The 18,595-nt window shown below is 42.5% G+C and overlaps 1 protein-coding gene across 5 annotated transcripts in view; it reads right to left on the minus strand.

Annotated features, from left to right (window-relative positions):
- Positions 1-4,155: 4,155 nt before the first annotated feature.
- Positions 4,156-18,595, minus strand: part of LOC126547639 (D-aspartate oxidase-like) — a 41,033-nt gene continuing 26,593 nt past the window's right edge. For 4 of the 5 annotated variants that reach the window (XM_050195549.3, XM_055063655.1, XM_055063654.1 and 1 more), the window contains 7 exons: positions 13,055-13,134; positions 9,313-9,378; positions 9,103-9,256; positions 8,764-8,822; positions 6,787-6,904; positions 5,033-5,131; positions 4,156-4,381 (listed from right to left, as the gene is read on the minus strand). In XM_050195549.3, the coding sequence (XP_050051506.1) occupies positions 4,256-4,381; positions 5,033-5,131; positions 6,787-6,904; positions 8,764-8,822; positions 9,103-9,256; positions 9,313-9,378; positions 13,055-13,134 (702 nt within the window). In that variant the 3' untranslated portion in view covers positions 4,156-4,255. The remainder of the gene's footprint in view (positions 4,382-5,032; positions 5,132-6,786; positions 6,905-8,763; positions 8,823-9,102; positions 9,257-9,312; positions 9,379-13,054; positions 13,135-18,595) is intronic. The other variant, XM_055063653.1, reaches the window with a different exon arrangement.

Here is an 18,595-nt window from a genome sequence, read left to right on the forward strand (position 1 = left end):
TTTCTTAAGTTGTACCCGACTATAGCACAACTGATGGTGGTGTGCTCCCAATTACCATCAGTTGCATTTCACTCCTCGAAGAGGCAGGACGTGCATTGAGTGAGCTCCTGAGCTGCACTTTGCAATGTGGTCAATGTGGTTTAAATCATCTGGGACCTGAAATAGGTGCAGTGTAATGCCTATTGCATTTCTCTCACATTTACCGCTATATCGCCATTGAATCTTGTTCCCCATATTTCACAGGCTTTCATAACATAAGAGCCTGAAGAAATGAGCCACATAGAAGATGACACCGGAAACAACTTCATTGGGTGTTTCTGGGTGCATTCTACAACTTTTACAATCAAAACTTATGCCCTCAAATTGATATTTAAAATTTTCTGTTATTGAACTTAGATAATTGGCCATGTAATTACACTTCAATAAATAGTCTGAGTAACTCAAGTCTGGAAACTCGAGACTGGAAACGTTCCACCTGATTGGAAGCATTCAATTGTTGCGATTCCGAAACCAGGAAAGTCTCCAAATAGCCTGCAGTCTTTACGCCCAATTTCACTAACCTCAACTGTCTGCAAGCTCGCTGAAAAGATGCTGGCCACACGTGTTTCCTGGTGGCTTGAACGCCACGATAAATATCATCCTGCTCAAATTGGATTCCGTTCTTACTTGGGAACTGAAGACGGACTTTCTATCTTATCAGACGATGTTTTACAGGTTTCACCACACAGTCACGCTGTGCGCACGGTAGTAGCAACAGACATAACGAAAGCTTATGACAATATAGACCATGAAATCATTATAGCCAACCTCATCGACCTGGCACTTCCACCGCGGGTGATAAGATTCATCTACTCATTCCTTCAGAATCGCACATTTGCGATTAGAGTAGATGGAAGGCAAGAAAGATACTTCACATCGAACAGAGGAGTCCCACAAGGTTCGGTTTTGGCTCCTCTTCTCTTCAACGTTGCTCTAATACCTCTAGCCTGGCAACTACATCTGATTCCAGACGTGAGGTTCTTAATCTATGCGGATGACGTCACTTTGTGGTCCGTGCATGAAGATATATCTAGACAAACTCAACAGCTTTAAGAAGCCCTTGATGTTCTGAACAACTACGCTCAGAAAGCAGGGTTGGACATTTCCGCCCAAAAATCAAGCTATGTTGTGGTGGCCAACAAGAAAGGACGCACAAGAATCACGCAGCACCCCTTTACATTTAGACTCGGCGCAGTGACAATCCCCGAGGCTTCTGAGGTCCGCATACTGGGTCTCTATATTCACCACTCCGGCAGTGGTGCACACCGGCTCCGTAAAACCAGACAGAGTTCGACAAAAACCCTTCACCTTATTCGTCGCATTGCAGCAAAAGCAGCTGGAGCTCGTACTGACGTAGCTCGACGGTTGGTGCGTGCAGTCTTGCAGCCACGAATTTTATATCAGGCACAATTTCAATGGCTGACTTTGGCACAGCTGGCACAGTTGGAGACGATTAATCGCGATGCTATGCGCACAATCACAGCACTGCCCCGCATCACTCCGATACCAACCTTACAGGAACATGCCGAGCTCAACACAATTGCAGAGCTAATTTTGCAACGTGAAAAAGCATGAGAAATAAAAAAGCAACTTGTTCCGGCTGTCGCTGCGTTGCATGCTCATTTTCAACGCGGCTCTCGGATTGACAATCAGCCCTATCCAATGCCTCCCTGGGAATTCACCAGCATCACAACTAATAAGCCAACGAAGTTACGACGCAGCGATACAACAGGTATTATTGACGAACACAACATCGTCGATGCATCATGCGCTAACATCTGCAAAGTCTATACGGATGCTGCCATTCTCCCAGACGGCGGAAGGACATAATTCCTGAGTACTACGCATAATTTCATCAGCGGCCACCAGCGCTATTTATCTACGGAAGCCAGCGCTCTAGTAATGGAACTTCAAGCCATTCACTACGCTGTGCAAGATGCGACATCTAAGCTGCCTACCATCAAGCAACTAGATATCTTCACTGATTCTTTAGCGGCTATTCAGGAACTCAAGAAGGTTGATAAGGTGATGGAAATTTGCGAGACAATACACACTGTGAATAGTAAAACAGCTACTTGCGTCAAGGTACACTGGATTCAAGGCCATTCAGCGAACCCTTACAACATTGCTACTGACGAGCAGGCACACTGCCCTCCTAATCCTGATCCTCCACCTATTCCCCTCCCACCCCAACCCCGTGACTCGCTCCGAGCCCGTAAAAATGTTCTCCGGCAGGACACACGCGCTCTTATCCCACCGTGTGTCTGCTCCCTCCCCCTTCACCTTACTAGGGCGGAGGAAGTTGTGCTTAGGAGGCTTCGGGCCAGGGTGGCCCTTACACCGGCTGTTGTCTCAAGGTGAAACTGGTCGCATTTACCACTGGGTGCTACGTGTCCATACTGCTCCGTTCCTGTGGTGGAAGCAGATGCATACCACCTAATATGGACATGTACGGGTTTACAATCGGAATGCTCGCGTCTCCTACTGCAAGCCGGCCTCCGCTACAGTGTGACAACCAGCTATGACCGCTGGATACATGACAACAGATTCCACAAAACACTGCTTCAATTCATACACAACACAGGCCTCACAGCACACATATAATACAGATATACGCTCCAAGAATTATGCCTTAAGGGCAAGTCTTTATTGCAATAAAAAAATAAAAAAAAAACTCAAGTCAACCTCAAACAGTATGCGGTTGGTATCATTTGTTTAGGATGTGTCACTTTTTTCTAAAGCTATTTAAGTTAGGCAAAACACCGGGTATAATCATTGGTGCACATAGCAGCTCAAGTCAAGCAACATAGCGCTTTATTAGAGCCCAGAGCTTCGGGACATCCTCCCATACATTTTGTTACTGTTTATTACAGAAGAATGCAGGAATAAATTGCTTCAGATTCTTGGTACTTAATCTTACAAATACCTTCCGCAATAATTTGCAGAAAACACTTCATTTGCCTAATAAAAGAGCGTACATAGTTTTCATACGGTCGTGGCGCAGTACACTAAGAACAGCCATGCCACACCTAACAAATGTTGGGTATGGTATGTGATCTTGCTTAGGAATATGAGAGAATACACCAGTCTTTTCTTAATGTTCCTATTTCTTTTATCTTTCTCTCATGAATTTGCAGCCAAACAAATGTTCACAATTCATGGTTATATTGCGCTCAGTTTTACACAGGCGATATTAAGGAAGGACAGGACGTGGCGCAACTGTTGCGCTACGTCCGTCCACGTCCTGTCCTTCCTTAATATCGTCTGGGTAAAACTGAGCACAATATAACTATGAACGTTCACCAACTAGCCCCCTTCATTGCTTTGCTAAATGTTCACAAATTTTACTGCACCCATGTTACAAGATTGATAAAGCCTTTAAACAAAGAAGCAACATAAAAGGAAGTGTTCTTCACAGTGTTGACTAGCCATGCAAGGAAATGAGCGTTGCGATCTGGTCTAGTTGGTGGTCCATGTTGTCAGAGCAAGGTATAGTGCAAGAAGAATCACGAGGACATTAGAAGACATGAGGGCACCTTGTATGCACATTCACTGTGTCTTCTGGTGTCCTCATTTAAATGTTATTAAAAATATATACATTTTTCTTGCACAACAACTCGCTTCTGAGTTGTAAGGCAATTCTTCAAATGATTGTTCTAGACTACAGACACTGGACCACAGTCAAGATGCCACTGCCGGTGCAGCTCACACACTAGGGGTAGCACTGATGAACATGCAAGCATGAGGCAACTCACCGTTTCACACAGCTTGCACAATGCACAGAGAAATTGCCCTAGCCATTCTCAACAGCATTTACCTTCAGAGGGATGGCTTTAGTGAAATATAGAAGGCACGGCAGCAAACGGAGAAGTTGCACAGCTACAGCAGTGAACCACTGTGTTGACAGATGAGCGGCATTAGCAGCATATATGTTCAGTGGCAGTGAGATGTATGATTGCGCAGCCAGAAGATCAAGTGCACTGGCAAAGGTAAATTTTGTTGAAAAGTGTCGTTTGAAATCTTGGCAGACGATTACTAGGGTAACAAAAAAAGGAGGGGCAGATGTGCACAAATGCTGTTGCTACAGGTGGCTCTGTGGTGCCAAGAAACTACACATTTTTTTTATTTCAATGTGCTTTTATTTCAATCACTTTCCCACACAGGCTTCATATGATTCAAGTGTAGCATGCCATATACAAAAGAATAGTTGCCACATCTACAATTTTGCAAGAATGCTGACTGTTTCATGTTGCAGCATGTCACTAACAAGGTGTGTTGCATGGAGTGCTGTACCCCAGGATGTATTGATTCCATGTGCTCCATGGCCATAGTTGTGAACCACCTTCAAGACATAAAAAGAAGTACAGCTTGAAATGAGTGCACCATTGACCATAATGAAGCTAATAAGCTAAAGCAATGTGAATCATTGGACTAGTTGGTGTTACATAATTTTGAATGTTCCAGCATGAAAAGGGACATTCAGCGCCTTTTTCTCTTCATTTGCGAGCATGTCACATTTCATGTTGTAACATTCAAGCTTAAGTGCTCATGTGAACACCTTTTTCAGCACTGTATATTTGGTACATAAATCTCTGCCATTCCACCATATCTCATGTTGTACAAAAAAAAAAAAAAGCATGCAGATCCCGTGGACTGTGGGAATCGGCACGTCAAGAATTTTTGGGTCCCAAACTCACACTAAACTTTTCATTATTAATTGCTTTACAAGTGCAAATCAAATTGTTTCCAAGTGTTAGACGTCGAGAGTAGAGTGGCAATGATGAGAATTATGACACATTTTTACTCTGCGAGTCTTCAATAGGTGTTCGAGTCAATAGGTGTTCGAAAATTTTTAAAACCATGATTTGGCATACTTTTGTTTCTGTTCTATATAAACCTGCAGTAACACAAATATTTCCTGTTACTTTAGCATATCTGTATCACTGAGATTCTGCTGTTTTAAGGTGCAATAAACATGTTCATATAGAAATACCTTGCACTGGTTGCTGCCACTCCCAAGAACTTCTGCCTCGATCCTGATTGGCTGACGAAAAGGGCGCAGTCCTACCCAGTCTTCAATCACTTTAGCGTCCTTAATAAGGAAGCCACACAGAAATGTTAGTCAAGCTTTTCTTGAAGTAATCTGTACTGAAAGTTCTGTATTAATAGACTATATAAAGGAAACAAAGTTACCTAAAATTTGATGTAGTTGGTTAAGTGCAGTGCATCTAACTTTAAAATAGCAATTTTATCCAGTCACCACAGCAATCCCATTAGCTGGAGGTGGCTTGAAAAACACATTTAAAGCTTATTGCTGCTATCAGAAAGCTTAATGCTAATATATCTTAGGAGACGGACGGCTAACAAGCCCTCTCGCAGACTAACTAGGGCCGTAATAACGCAAATCTATTCTTATCTGTTTTCATTCTGAATCGGCCATTAGCCCTTTGTGATAGGTCAGAACAGTTCAAGCTCCGCCCATAAGGGTGAGGCCCAAACCATTGTGACCAATCACGGAGGGCTAATGGCCAATTAGGAATAAAAACAGATTGGAATATTTTTACGTTATCCAGGACTAGGTTAGGTAAAACATATCCAAGACATCAAATGAAGGTTTGTGCTTCCTTTCAAGGTGTAAAATTGACGTTTCGCTTGACCGCAAAACAATCTGGTAGTTTCCGAGAGTTTAACTTGAAAGAAGAGATTCTTTCTCTTCAATAAGAAATTTGTCTTAAGACAATGAGGAATCAATTTTCAGCTTAGCATTCATCGGTTTAAGATTTCACAGTGGTAGGCAGGTTCATATTAATTGTGGTTTTAAAGGAGCACTGACACGAAATTTTGTCCTCGCTTTTTTTTACTCTATTAGATAGCCAGCGACTCCATAATTGTAGTACAAGGCCTCAATTCCTAGATCAAGCAACCAATTGCGAATTATAACATCATTTAATCTGACATGTTCAAAAAGCACGCCAAATTTCTTGGCATACAGTTTGTTAACAAGGGCTCCTCTGTCCATCACGAAAATGGGGGGGGGGGGGGGGGCGTCATGTGGCATCACTGACATTAATGCGTGGGTTGTTTCAGCAAGCCGCAATCTAATCGTCTTGCTGAAAGCTCTCTCTACAGGGGAGAGATGGTTAGAAGCAATAGCAGGAGACAAAGCTTATTATGCCTTGTCGAATGCGGGGAAGCATAAAGTGAGAAAGGAATAAATGTATTATGTGGCATGCCACAGCTTTCGGCGACATGGTCACTGTGTGGCTTGCAACCACTGGACCAGTCTGACTGGTGCTTGCATCAGTAGTTTGTGATAACACGTGACCACTGCCTCCAATTTTCATGACATGCAGAGCTGCCCTTGTAAACAAACCATACACCAAGAATCTGCACTCTATTTGGCGTGCGTTTTGAAATGGTCAAAATAAAAGAATTTAACATTCGCAATTTTGTATGCATTCAAGGAATTCTGGTACGAAAATGTAGTTATGGAGTCAGCAGCTATTTAATAAAGAAAAAAAAAAAAGCCACACACAGAGTCAATACCCATTTAAAATACTCATGATTACAACTCAAACCTAAGTCATGTCAGCCTAGTGCAAGCTCTCAGAAAGCATGATTATCCATAGGCATGCTATTAGCATTTATGCTTAACCTGGATAATCTTCAACCTAGATAATTTACTCTCAACATTCACAACATGCTGCCAGTTTTCAATGTAACTGAAACTTATGTGAGTGAATGCACCTTGAGGCTTGGAAGTACTGCAGTACATGTGTTCCATATGTAGTCCCTGTCATGCTGCGAGACTTCCATATTCCAATCGCCAAGCTGCTTTGTGCCCCCCAGTGTGACATACTCTGTCCTGAAAATTACCGACAACAAGAGCATAGTATACACAATCAAAATTGGGCTTTGTCGTAACAGTGTTTCAACGGTTCAATGGTTAATAGATGACAATGTGAGACCCAGTGAACACATATTTTAAATGGATTGTTCTGTAAAGTTAAAGCGAAACTAAATGTTGGCATGCACATGTGCTAATGACAGCATAGAAAAACTAGAAATCTAGACATTCTCAACACTTGTCATATCATGGAACCCTTGCAAGTGGTTGTACTGCAAGCACTGTAAGACGGGATATGTATGCCATAGTTACATACCTAAGCATTTCATATTGTAGTACAAAGCTTTATTGCTTCCTTATGGTTTTGTTGCTGCTTTATACACTCCAAAGGCTGCTTGCCAAAATTCAGTTCCGCTACCACATCCACCTCTTAAATATTGAAATGTGGTGCACTTATTAGCATATATCAAGCAGTTCAGAAGCACATCCTGACAGAACTACATTAAGCCCTTAGCCGTTTTTTTTTTTTTTTCAATGAATTTTTTACCCCGAATATTTTTTTAATTGATGATTGTGAATATTCTTGTTATGAAAAGCAGGTTTTTGATGAAGAAAAAGATAACCGACTCATAGAATAAATAAAGTAGGTATCTGAAATTTATGGTACATCACAATATAAATGCACCAGCCACCTGCTAGCAATGGACAAAAATTACGGAATATGTACAGATACCTTTGTCTTTGTCACATTAGCTGCACATGTTAACAGTGCATTATTTGACTAAGAGAACTTTGGCAGGGAGTGGTATGGCTCAAAACAAGGGATCATGCACAGTTGCTTTCCGGGTGATTTCATAGACTATCATCGAAACTAGCTCATCCTACCGGAAACACTTGATATGCTATATAGTAATTCAGCCAGCAAGCTTACAGGAAACTTCTTACAAAGCATAGAAAAAAAGGAAACAGTGGAGGCTTAGATAGAATGCTGTTCATGTCAATTTTGTCCACAGACACGCATTTGCGATATCGTCTTGTGAGATTTCCTCTTTGTCTTCTTCACTCAAGAAGTTGCTGACCTCTTCATCATCACGTTTAGCTTCGCTTCCCGAAATGATGTACACCTCAGTGTCTGAACTATCATCGTCAAAAGAAGAAGTAGAAGAAATGCCTGTTTTTCAGAAGACGGGCCAGCAATGCACTAATCGCCTCTGTCAGATGACATCTTGAAAGTGCTGGTTGCCACATGAAAAACTCGCTCAAGATGTAAAGGACAAAGAAATCACTGGGCACATATTGACATCTGCTGACTGAAACGCCAATTGAGCTGCGAACAAGCGTCTCTTGTCCAAAACATGCGAGAGGAGAACAAATAACACAAGGACGAGGCTTTGGGGAAGCGAGTGCTTGGACGAGCAGGGCTCATCCAATACTGCTATGGCTGCTGCAACACAGCAAAGCTAGGTCATCAAACCCTGTAAACTCCAAAGCATGGAGAGATGTTGAAAGAAAGTTTACGACAATTACATCCACAGGAGAGTTAAAGTTACAGGCAGTGCAGCTGTGTTCAAGCCAGAGGACAAACATTGCTTGGCTACAAAACGAGAAAACAGGTTTATCAGCATGAAGGTGATGAAAAAATTACGTTTGAGAGAACACGAAAGGATGCCGGCAAGAAAGGTGGAGGATAATCACCTGGAGGCTGATTTCAAAACCAAGAAGCTGAGAAAGGAATTATAAAGAAATGCTTGCAAAATGTGCAATTTAGTAAGCGAAGGTGGTCATAATCTGTTGATGTGAATATGCTGCTCTTCTGGCACACTTAATACTCTCCATGCACAAAGATTTTTGTGCCACTCAGTAAGTGCAATGCCTACCCTGGAAGAATGTAGCAGCCATTGGCATAATAAAACTGAGTCACCCAAGGAGCCAACACCTGCAGGAAAGAAATAGTTTACAATTAATTTTAATAGGTGCATACTAATTATTATGATAACATTTATCTTTACGTAAGTGCCACTAGCACTTGTCTTCATTTTAAAAACCAAGCCTTCTGTCATTGAATATGGAGCAGTTTTTCATTCTAGCTGACCCACATCAGGGTTCCCAATGTATGAAAAAAGTTCATTCACCCTCTTAGAGTTGCAAGCAAGGGATCTGCAGAAGGCATTCTTAAGAAGAAAACACACTCGTTAACAACTTCTAATACCCATTACCTTGATAACCTGTCCTCTGACAGGAGTCAGCAGTGGATCTTCTGTAAGTTCCTTGGCTCTGAGACCACTGCAGTTCACTACCACATTAAAATCCTTAAGGTCTTGTAGGTCCTTGACAACTTGGTTCTTTATGTGCCCACCGTTGCATAGTATTCTGTAAGGCAACACTTAAGCGAAAATTCTTATTAGTATGAACGGAAATTAACTTACTTGTGAGTCAACCATTTCAAGTACTTTCTAGGGTCTGCCAGAATGCTGTTGTAGAATATTCCATACCTGTAAGAGCACCAGCGCACTGTTGATATAAAAGAGCCTTTTTTACATTGTCTTGATGAACATAATGAATTTAGCTGCCAAGTTTTTTTTTCGCAAGAACAAACTTCAAAAAAAATATTTTTTTTTTCATATTGAGTTTAAAAGTATGCTGCATGTTCAAGGGGAGCATGCCATCAGGCTAGTTAGCTTGAAGATCTTATGATTTCTGAATGCTGTACCACTTTTCTTTTTCTGTGTATACTCACTCGGAAGTAATAGTACACGAATATAGCACGTAGAGGGAGCTTTCATTCCATATAGTACATCCAAGTTTAAGCACCACAGACATCTAAATGTAATATGCTGAAGTGAAACATAAACCACAAATGAGTGCACTTAGTGCCCAGGCGCTCCTTGGACCTAACTGCAACATGTTAACCATATGCAAGCCTCATGTCTACCACATGCCTACCATTGAAGGCTACCTCATATGGTAAGCTTCAGTAAAAATCAAAGTAAGGTGGCACATCCAGTGCTGCTTGACCAGACCACCCTGGCCAGTTTCTGCTTTGGCTCACAAGAACATGCGCACATATTATACAGGGTGTTTCAGCTAACTAGGGCCAAGCTTTAAAAAATCCTCGTGCAAGTTACAAGAATGCAACCAACTTAATGTTGTTTGCTCTCCTCCTGAGCAACTCAATGAATTTCTTACTATGAGCTTAGCTAATTAGCAACAATTAACTAACTTTTAAAGCATTGATTTCAATGCAAAATCTATGTAAAAGTAGTAGAGCCTATTAAGAAATATCCAAATAATTTCTTTCCGGGATGATAGCTGCTGTAGTTTTAATTTTTCCGGGATGCAAATACAGCGTGCAATATTTTAAAAAATACCATGTGCCTACATGCCTACGCGTAGCGACATTAGTGCCCTCAAACATGCTACCAACGAAGGATTGGTGCTGTATGCAGACCAAAGGCATGTATAGGCTGCAAGAAAAAAAAATGATAGGCGATGGCCACACCTGTCATCTTCAATACATCACCATCCACCGCCAAAACCTCCTTGCCCTTAACAAAGCTTCAAGAAATGCCATGCGTTATTTATAGCATATTTCGCTGCTTCAACCGATAAGATACCTAGGCAAAACTGCAAGTGAACACCACTACTCAATCCATCTTCATTGCTCAAGACCTGTTGTGTCTTCGGTCTGCGTGCTTCATAGATAATTTGTTCGTGGCATGTTTGAGTGCACCAATGTCACTGCGTGTGAACGCATAGTCATATGGCACTTCTTAAAATTTCGCACTTTGCAGTCCGGAAAAATTAAAACCACAGCAGCTATCATCATGGAAAGAAATTATTCGGGTATTTCTCAATAGGCTCTTCAACTTCTACATTGAAGATATTGCATTGAAATGAATGCTTTAATAGTTGGTTAATTAATTATTGTTAATTACCTAAGCTCATAGTAAAGATACTTTGAGTTGCTCAAGAAGACAGCAAACAATATTAAGCTGGTTGCATAGTTGTAACTTGCACGAGGATTTTTTAAAGCTTGCCCAGAGTTAGCTGTAACACCTTGTACAGTTGGTGACAAAAGTTTATGGGGTGTTAGTTCTCCAAAAAACAAAATTTCTGCTCAGTTCAAGTATACTGATTCTACATCAATGGAATGCTGTATTGGTTGCACATACTACTGCAGAGTGCAAGCCTGAATTTCAGGCTATGTGCAAGCTTCATGTATATTCCGTCTGTTTCACAGATCGTGCACCCCATAAACTTTCAACACCGGTAGTGCTCTGCACACGTCACTCTTCCTGGTTTTTAGGCAGGGGCTTTTCCAACATTTCAATTCTGGAAACTGTTGTGATAATTTGCCTCAAGGAAAAGAGAGAGCACACTGGCAGGGAGGGGAGGGGGTTCTTATTTTTGCAAAGCTCAGTGAAATATTCTGTGTTCATCACCAGTTCTAATGGGTGAAACATATGAGAAAACATAATAGCAGAAAAATGAACCTGAAAGCTTTCAGACAATGAAACACGTCTGCCATTTAGCTGTAGGATTCAGTGAAAATCAGCTGGGTTTTGCTGAAGTGCAACTTCACAAGACAACCGTTTTTGTAGTGATGATTTTCATTCCTCATGATAGTTTACATGCCAACATTGTTGCAGAACAACCACACACTTGTGTCCACAAACTAAGAAAACATATAATCACATTTGGCCTTTCAACATTTCAAACATGCATTGTCTGCATATATGAATAAGGTTACTTTAGAAGAACTTAAACAGCACGGCACAGGACATTGAAAATAACCACAGGACAGAGTGCTGTATCCTGTGGTTCTTCTCAGTGTCCTGTGCCATGGTGGCTGGTTGATACATCTTGTTAAACAGCAGAATTCAATGTTAATTTTTTGTGCTTCAGGCTCCAATTTTTGTAACGATGCTCATCATTTCCTATGTCCAGTGTGCTGTCCTGAGTCTTTTGTCATGCTATTTAAATTCTTCTGTTTAACAACATGTGCCAAACAGCCTAAATGAACGTGCAGTTACTTCAACCAGTTTAAAACTCAAATTGATTGGCAAGCATGGTTTATTCCCTGAAAGCAAAACAAAAATGTTATTACCTGGATGAATAGGGCTTAATGTAGGCAACAGTGCTACGAGCTGCTAGGGTAACCAAGGTTCAGGCATGGTAATTGGAAGTTTAACAGCAGTCTATCTTTACGGTGACCAACTAAAAAAAAAAAAAAAAAATTTGTGCTTCTCAAATGATGTAGTTTTATAAAAAGATTGAGCAGAAGCTATCGGAGAATAATTGCCAAAGTGAGGTGACAGCTTTGCAATGCTGCAGGGACGCTTATTGGTTAGCTTTGCTGGTTAATGCTAGGAGGCATGTGGGTGCTGTGACATATGGACATGTCAGAGTGCACTTGGTAGGTAGTCTCCAACCTTACTATGCAAAAAGACATGCTGAAGTATAAATTTTTTCTGCACCTATGGTTACACCATCAGATATGCTGTGGTTAGTGTATCGTGAGGTGTTGCCTGCGTTACAAAGTGCTTTTTGTATCTTGTGCTTACGTGCCAGTGCTCCAGCATAGCACATATTTTTCAACAAAGGCAGGCTACATGTGGTGTATGCAAAATACCAGTTCAGTGTTCATTTTTGCCACCTATAGTGGGCTTCAGGTGGCCGAGACCAGGCGTGTAGCCAGGATTTTCTTTCGGGGAAGGGGGGCTAAGGTTCCAATATTCCCTGTTAAGTTTCCCATGCTTCATGCATAATAATACAACTGTTACTTTGAGCAGGCCCTTGGTCTGCTTGAATGCGTGTACCATCCTGTACTTGTCTGGAGCAGGCATTCGAAGGATATGCGCCTTTGACGTGCCAGGCATAAAAGGGAGCAGGGCGCCAGCCATAAAAATTTGGGGGGGGGGGGGAGGGGGTGCGCTGGAGCCCAGTAGCCCCCCCCGGCTACGCCACTGGCCGGGAAAGCGCGTGCGCATGTGTGTGCATGCGTGAGCGTGTGTGCGAGCACATCTGTCTTTCCGGGACATGACATCAACCCTATCATTTCTATCACATAAAAAGCAACAGACAGAAATTGGTGGCACTGCCTCATTTCCCTTAATTCCTTTCCTTGAGATCTAATGACAATTACTTTAATGAAGCTAAGGGCATTACTTGTACTTCAGAGGAAAGTTCTTCAGTTCTTGCTCATCAAGTGATCTCAGGCCAGCACAGAGCTCCTTCATTGTTCCATTCTGCAAGGTGAAGAAAAAAATGTGAACCATATTTAATGACATTAATCTGTCCGGCGTCATGCGTGCAGAAGTCACTCTAAATGGCCGCATTGCCCCTCTGGCCTTCTTTGTAGCACGAAATTGGCATCAAGCCATCCTAGGCCTTGAAGCAAGTGAGCACCTGGGTCTTATTTCACGTGTAAACAGCGTGTCGCGGAACAGTTCTGAAGAAGTGGTCGGCAACTTTCGCCACCTATTCACCGGTATCGGCTGCGTAAAACGTGCCTACCACATGGTTCTCCGCAAGGACGCTGCGGCAGTAGTCCAGAGACCACGCCAGGTACCACTGGCCTTAGAGGAACCACTTTAGGACGAGTTGGCATGCATGGAGAAAGCTGGAATAATTGTAAAAGTCACCGAACTAACTGATTGGGTGAGTCTCCTTGTTCTAGTACAAAAGGATGGAAATCTGCGAGCATGCATGGATCCCAGAAAAATAAATCAGTGCTTCAAGTGTAAACTCTACGAAATGCCTGGACGGGAAGATATAGAAGCAGAGTTGGCCGGTGCAAAAGTATTCACTTGCCTTGACGCATACGCCGGATTCCATCAGATTCCCTTAGATGAAGAAACGTCTAGGATATGCCTTTTCGCAAATCCCTTTGGTCGCTATCGGTTTTTGCGACTGCCTTTTAGAATATCGTCTGCTACCGAAGTTTTTCAGCCACCACTAAGTGAAATTTTTTACGCACTCTCCGGCGTAACAGTGTATGTCGATGATATACTTGTGTGAGGTAGATCACAGGAAGAGCACGACCAACGTCTCAAATCAGTACTAGAAGCGGCAGAACATGCAGGGCTAACATTCAATCCAGCAAAGTGTGCAATTGGCGTTCAACACATTGAATTTCTCGAGGACGTGATAAGCGAAGGAATCCGTCCAAGCTCTTGTAATGTACATGCTGCAAATGCCCTCACCGAGCGATAAGCTCGCCGTTCAACACATGCTGGGTGTCGTCAACTATTTAGGAAAATTTTTGCCAGCACTGGCGGAAAGGACAACGCTCCTCAGAAGCCTGCTAAAAAAGGACACAGTTTTCAAATGGTCGGCAAATCACGAGCAAGAATGCAGACAGCTGTGTGACAACCTTGGCAAACAGCCCCTGCCATCAGTGTTTGACCCTAAAAAAGAAACCAAGGTATCTTGTGACGCATCCCAAAACCGAATTGGTGCTGCCCTGTTGTAGAGTCACAATGGTGCATGGAAGCCGGTTGCGTACGCCTCCCGAGTGCTTACAGAGATGAAGCAATTCTATTTACAAGTTGAAAAGGAAGCAATGGCCATCATTTTTGGCTGTGAAAGGTTCAGCCATTTCATGTATGGGTGGAAGAAAGTGGTTGTCGAGACAGACCATCGTCCATTGAATGCTATCTCTCAAAAAGTGATAGGTGAGATGCCGCCCAGATTGCAGCAATTTTTTTGCGCCAGTTGCATTATGACATTTCCATATGCTATGTTCCAGGAAAACAACTTTTGCTGGCGGACATGCTGTCAAGGGCCCTGCTCACTGGCACAGCAGATGACGCCGAAGACGCCATCGAAGTACATGCAGTGAGTGTAGTCGGTTCCCTCATCAGCAAGAACACATGGAAAAAACTGGCCTCCGAGACACGGAATGACACACAGCTCGCCGCTGTTCTAGAACACCTAGAGAACGGGGAGCCAATTGAAGGTCCACTTAAGTCTTCCACCACTGAACTATCTGAAGTGAAAGGGGTCCTCTTGAAAGGCTGCAAAGTTGTGATTCCTACGACTATGAGGCACGAAATGTTTGCAAGAATCCATCAAGGCCATATGGGAATCAACAAATACAAGGAAAGGGCATGGAAACTCGTCTTCTGGTCTGGGATAAACGCCGACATCGAGACGTTTGTGCAAGCATGTGCTGCATGTAAAAAGCACGCTTATAAGCTGCCACAGGAGCCTTTGATTATGCGCCCGGTCCCCGACCAACAATGGTACCACATCGGCATTGACATTTTCAACTACAGAAATCGTTCATACTTGTGCTTTTATGATGCCCTGTCCAATTTTCCCGAAGTCCAACAGCTCGCAGACACTTCAGCAAGAACGATTGTGGATGCAACCAGTGCCATATCTTCAAGATATGGCATACCGGTAGAAGTATGCACTGACAACGGACCTCAGTTTTCCAGTAGAGAAATTAAAATGTTTTCAGAAGTCTACGATTTCAAACACGTCACTTCCAGCCCATATTTCCCCTGCTCCAGTGAACTCACTGAAAAAGGAGTACAAGTGGTGAAGAGAATCTTGAAGAAAACCAGTGAAACCAAACAAGACTTTTGGCTTGGTCTTTAGCCGTACAGGTCAACTCCACTGGAGTGCGGCAGAGCACCAGCAGAAATATTGCAAGGACGAAACCCTCGAACAACACTGCCAGCCAATTCAGATCGGACAAAGTCAGCGGGTTGACAAACGTCAGCAAACTGACTACTCAAGAAGGCCACGCATGCCACTGATTGACGGCGACGCTGTCAGAATAAAAAATGGCTCATGGGTGAGAAAAGCTGAAGTTCTCTGGTCGTCTGGTCAACCAAGGTCCTATGTAGTGATGACTGAAGACGGACAGTGGTTACGACGCAATTGCGAGCATTTATTGCCAACCAAAGAGCCTTTTCACCTCAGCAGCCCTCACTACGACGATGAAGACAATATCCAAGAAAGCGCTGCCCCTGCATGCGCACAGCGTGATCGAGACATGCCACAAAATTCCCGCAGCACAGCGAGCGCTGTGCCGACAGGTTCACAGCAATTGGCGGCTCCCCGGAGGACCACAAGACAACGTAGGCCACCTCAACAATTAATGAGAAGAAAGGGAGGTTAACCGAGGGGCCCTATTTTTATTAGTCATATCATAAGAAGCCAACAAACACTGACACCAGGGACAACATAGGGGAAATTACTTGTGCTTAATAAATGAAATAAAGAAACGATAAATTAATCGAAATGAAAGTGGATGAAAAAACAACTTGCCGCAGGTAGGGAACGATCCCACAACCTTTTGCGAAGGTTGTGGGATCGTTCCCCAGCTGTGGCAAGTTGTTTTTTCATCCACTTTCATTTCCATTAACCTTTGAGGGTCGATTTCTTTCACCACATACGACTGTCCAGGGTCTATTTTTTTTATTGCAGATTCCAATTAGTCTGAGGGACCTATATTAAAAAACATTTACCGTAATTTTTCTAGGGTGACCGTAAGTGAGAAAAAAATATTTTGCGTTGGTATATATGTACTGTTTATTCATGACTAACAATAAAAAAAGAAAATAAGCTTATAAGAATAAAAAGATTGATGCATTGTTATACACATAAGGCTTAGAAAATGTGCACATGACAATATTTCGCAAGTGTCTACTAATCTTCATCTTATCGCCAGCCACAGGCGATTAGCTATTGCGAGTCTCCAAAAAAAAAAAAAAAAAGGGAAACGCATGCACGGTGGCATCCTTCCTATGCGCACCCCTGTGAGCACTAAATGAGCGAGAATCAGGCGGTCGCCCTTTGAGCGATTAGTAACGAGATAGCCATCAGTTTTGCGAGCGCAAGAAGCCAAAACCGCCCGCCAAACGAAACCCAAACCGACACCCGCCCGCGTGCCAATGCGTGAGCGGTAGTAAATAGACGCGCCAGAGCAAACTAGCTCTAAAACAAACCGTGCAATGAAAACCGAGAAAGGGAAGCGCGAGAAAAAATATTCCCTGTATTCCCACATAGTGGCAGCATATGCCAGAAAAGAAAAAGTCAGGAAATTGGCTTGCGTTTTAAACGTACAGGCGGTGCCGTAAATATACGGCATCGACCATTTTGGACTTTCTCGCGGCACCATATATTTACGTCATTGACTCTGAAAGGGTTAATCTATCGTTTCTTTATTTCGTTTATTAAGCAGAAGTAATTTCCCTTATGTTGTCCTCGGTGTCAGTGTATGTTGGCTTCTTATGACTCAACAATTAATGTATGACGAGAACTTTGAACAGGTGCCCGACTATATTCAGTGTTTTGATCTTTGATGTACTGTACTTTTTATGTACAAGTGGCTCGTGTTTTCATTGTTTGTTTTGCTTTCAAAGTTAAAACACTCTCCTTGTCTTACATTTTTTTTTTCATGAAAGGGGATGTACTATCATAATCTGTATTCTAATCTGTGTGCGTTATGTTCGTGGCGAGATACGCCCCCAGGAAAGAGGGTACTACCCTCTCCTGCGGATCATGTATAAAACCAGTGAATAAACGCTGGGCGATTCACTTTCACCAGCAAGTGACACATGACGTGTCCCCGAACAGCCCGCACGATACAGTAAATGTAGTGCAAGTACTCGTGCTTAAAGTTGCAAAACTTCTTGTGCATGCAGAATGCTTGGTACTTCTTAACCTGCCATGTTTTACTACACAATAGTCAACTGCACTGAAGTCTTGAGCACAGAATACAACGATGACATAAGGGCAACACACATAATGTAACAAGCCAAGTCATTACCGTCCCCTGAAACAATAATTTCTATAAGAAATGGGAGAGAATGATAATGTCTCATTGTCTATCAGAAATTCATGAAATTTGCCCCAACGAATGAGCCCAACTAACGACTTAGATGCTTCACAAAGGTTTAACAACAGTGTTGAGGCAATCAGTATTTACCCATCCCTATTGAAGCTATCAAACATGGTGCCGCTATATGAATCAAAGGCAATACTGGTGACGTGTTCCTTTAAGCTCTCTCAGATTAAAGTTGCTGCTGCTGCTGCAGCAACATGCCTTACAGACGGCAGCATGGTTCAGCTCACTGTCTTCAGAATATATACCACATGCATGCTGTCATGAAGAGCATGACCAAGTAAACAGGAACAATGATTCACGGCACTCTTCACACAGTAAGACTATGCACTCTGTGAGCAGCAGTTCATAAGGGCTACAGGGATTTTGCAGGGTTGAATGACTTCTAGATATATTCTACATACAATTGATACTTTGTAGAGACATAGAGAGAGGCAGGGGCAATGACTGAATAATGGGTACAACTTATGATAATGTGATAAGCATTTACATACAACATGCCTCTGTTCCTCGCTCACTGTACACTCACTTCTAGTTATTTTTTGCTTGCATGAGTTCAAGAAAACATCTGTACCTAGTAAAAACGTAAAAAAAAATTTAATTATGGGGTTTTACGTGCCAAAACCACTTTCTCATTATGAGGCACGCGTAGTGGAGGACTCCGGAAATTTCGACCACATGGGGTTCTTTAACGTGCACCTAAATCTAAGCACACGGGTGTTTTCGCATTTTGCCCCCATCGAAATGTGGCCGCCGTGGCCAGTAAATTTCTTATCCTTTTTTTTTGAAAAGGTTACATGCATATGAAAATACAGGTTTTATGAAGACTGCAACAGCTATTTAAAAAG

The sequence above is a fragment of the Dermacentor andersoni genome, chromosome 1 (assembly GCF_023375885.2).
Source record: "Dermacentor andersoni chromosome 1, qqDerAnde1_hic_scaffold, whole genome shotgun sequence".
NCBI classification, from domain to species: domain Eukaryota; kingdom Metazoa; phylum Arthropoda; class Arachnida; order Ixodida; family Ixodidae; genus Dermacentor; species Dermacentor andersoni.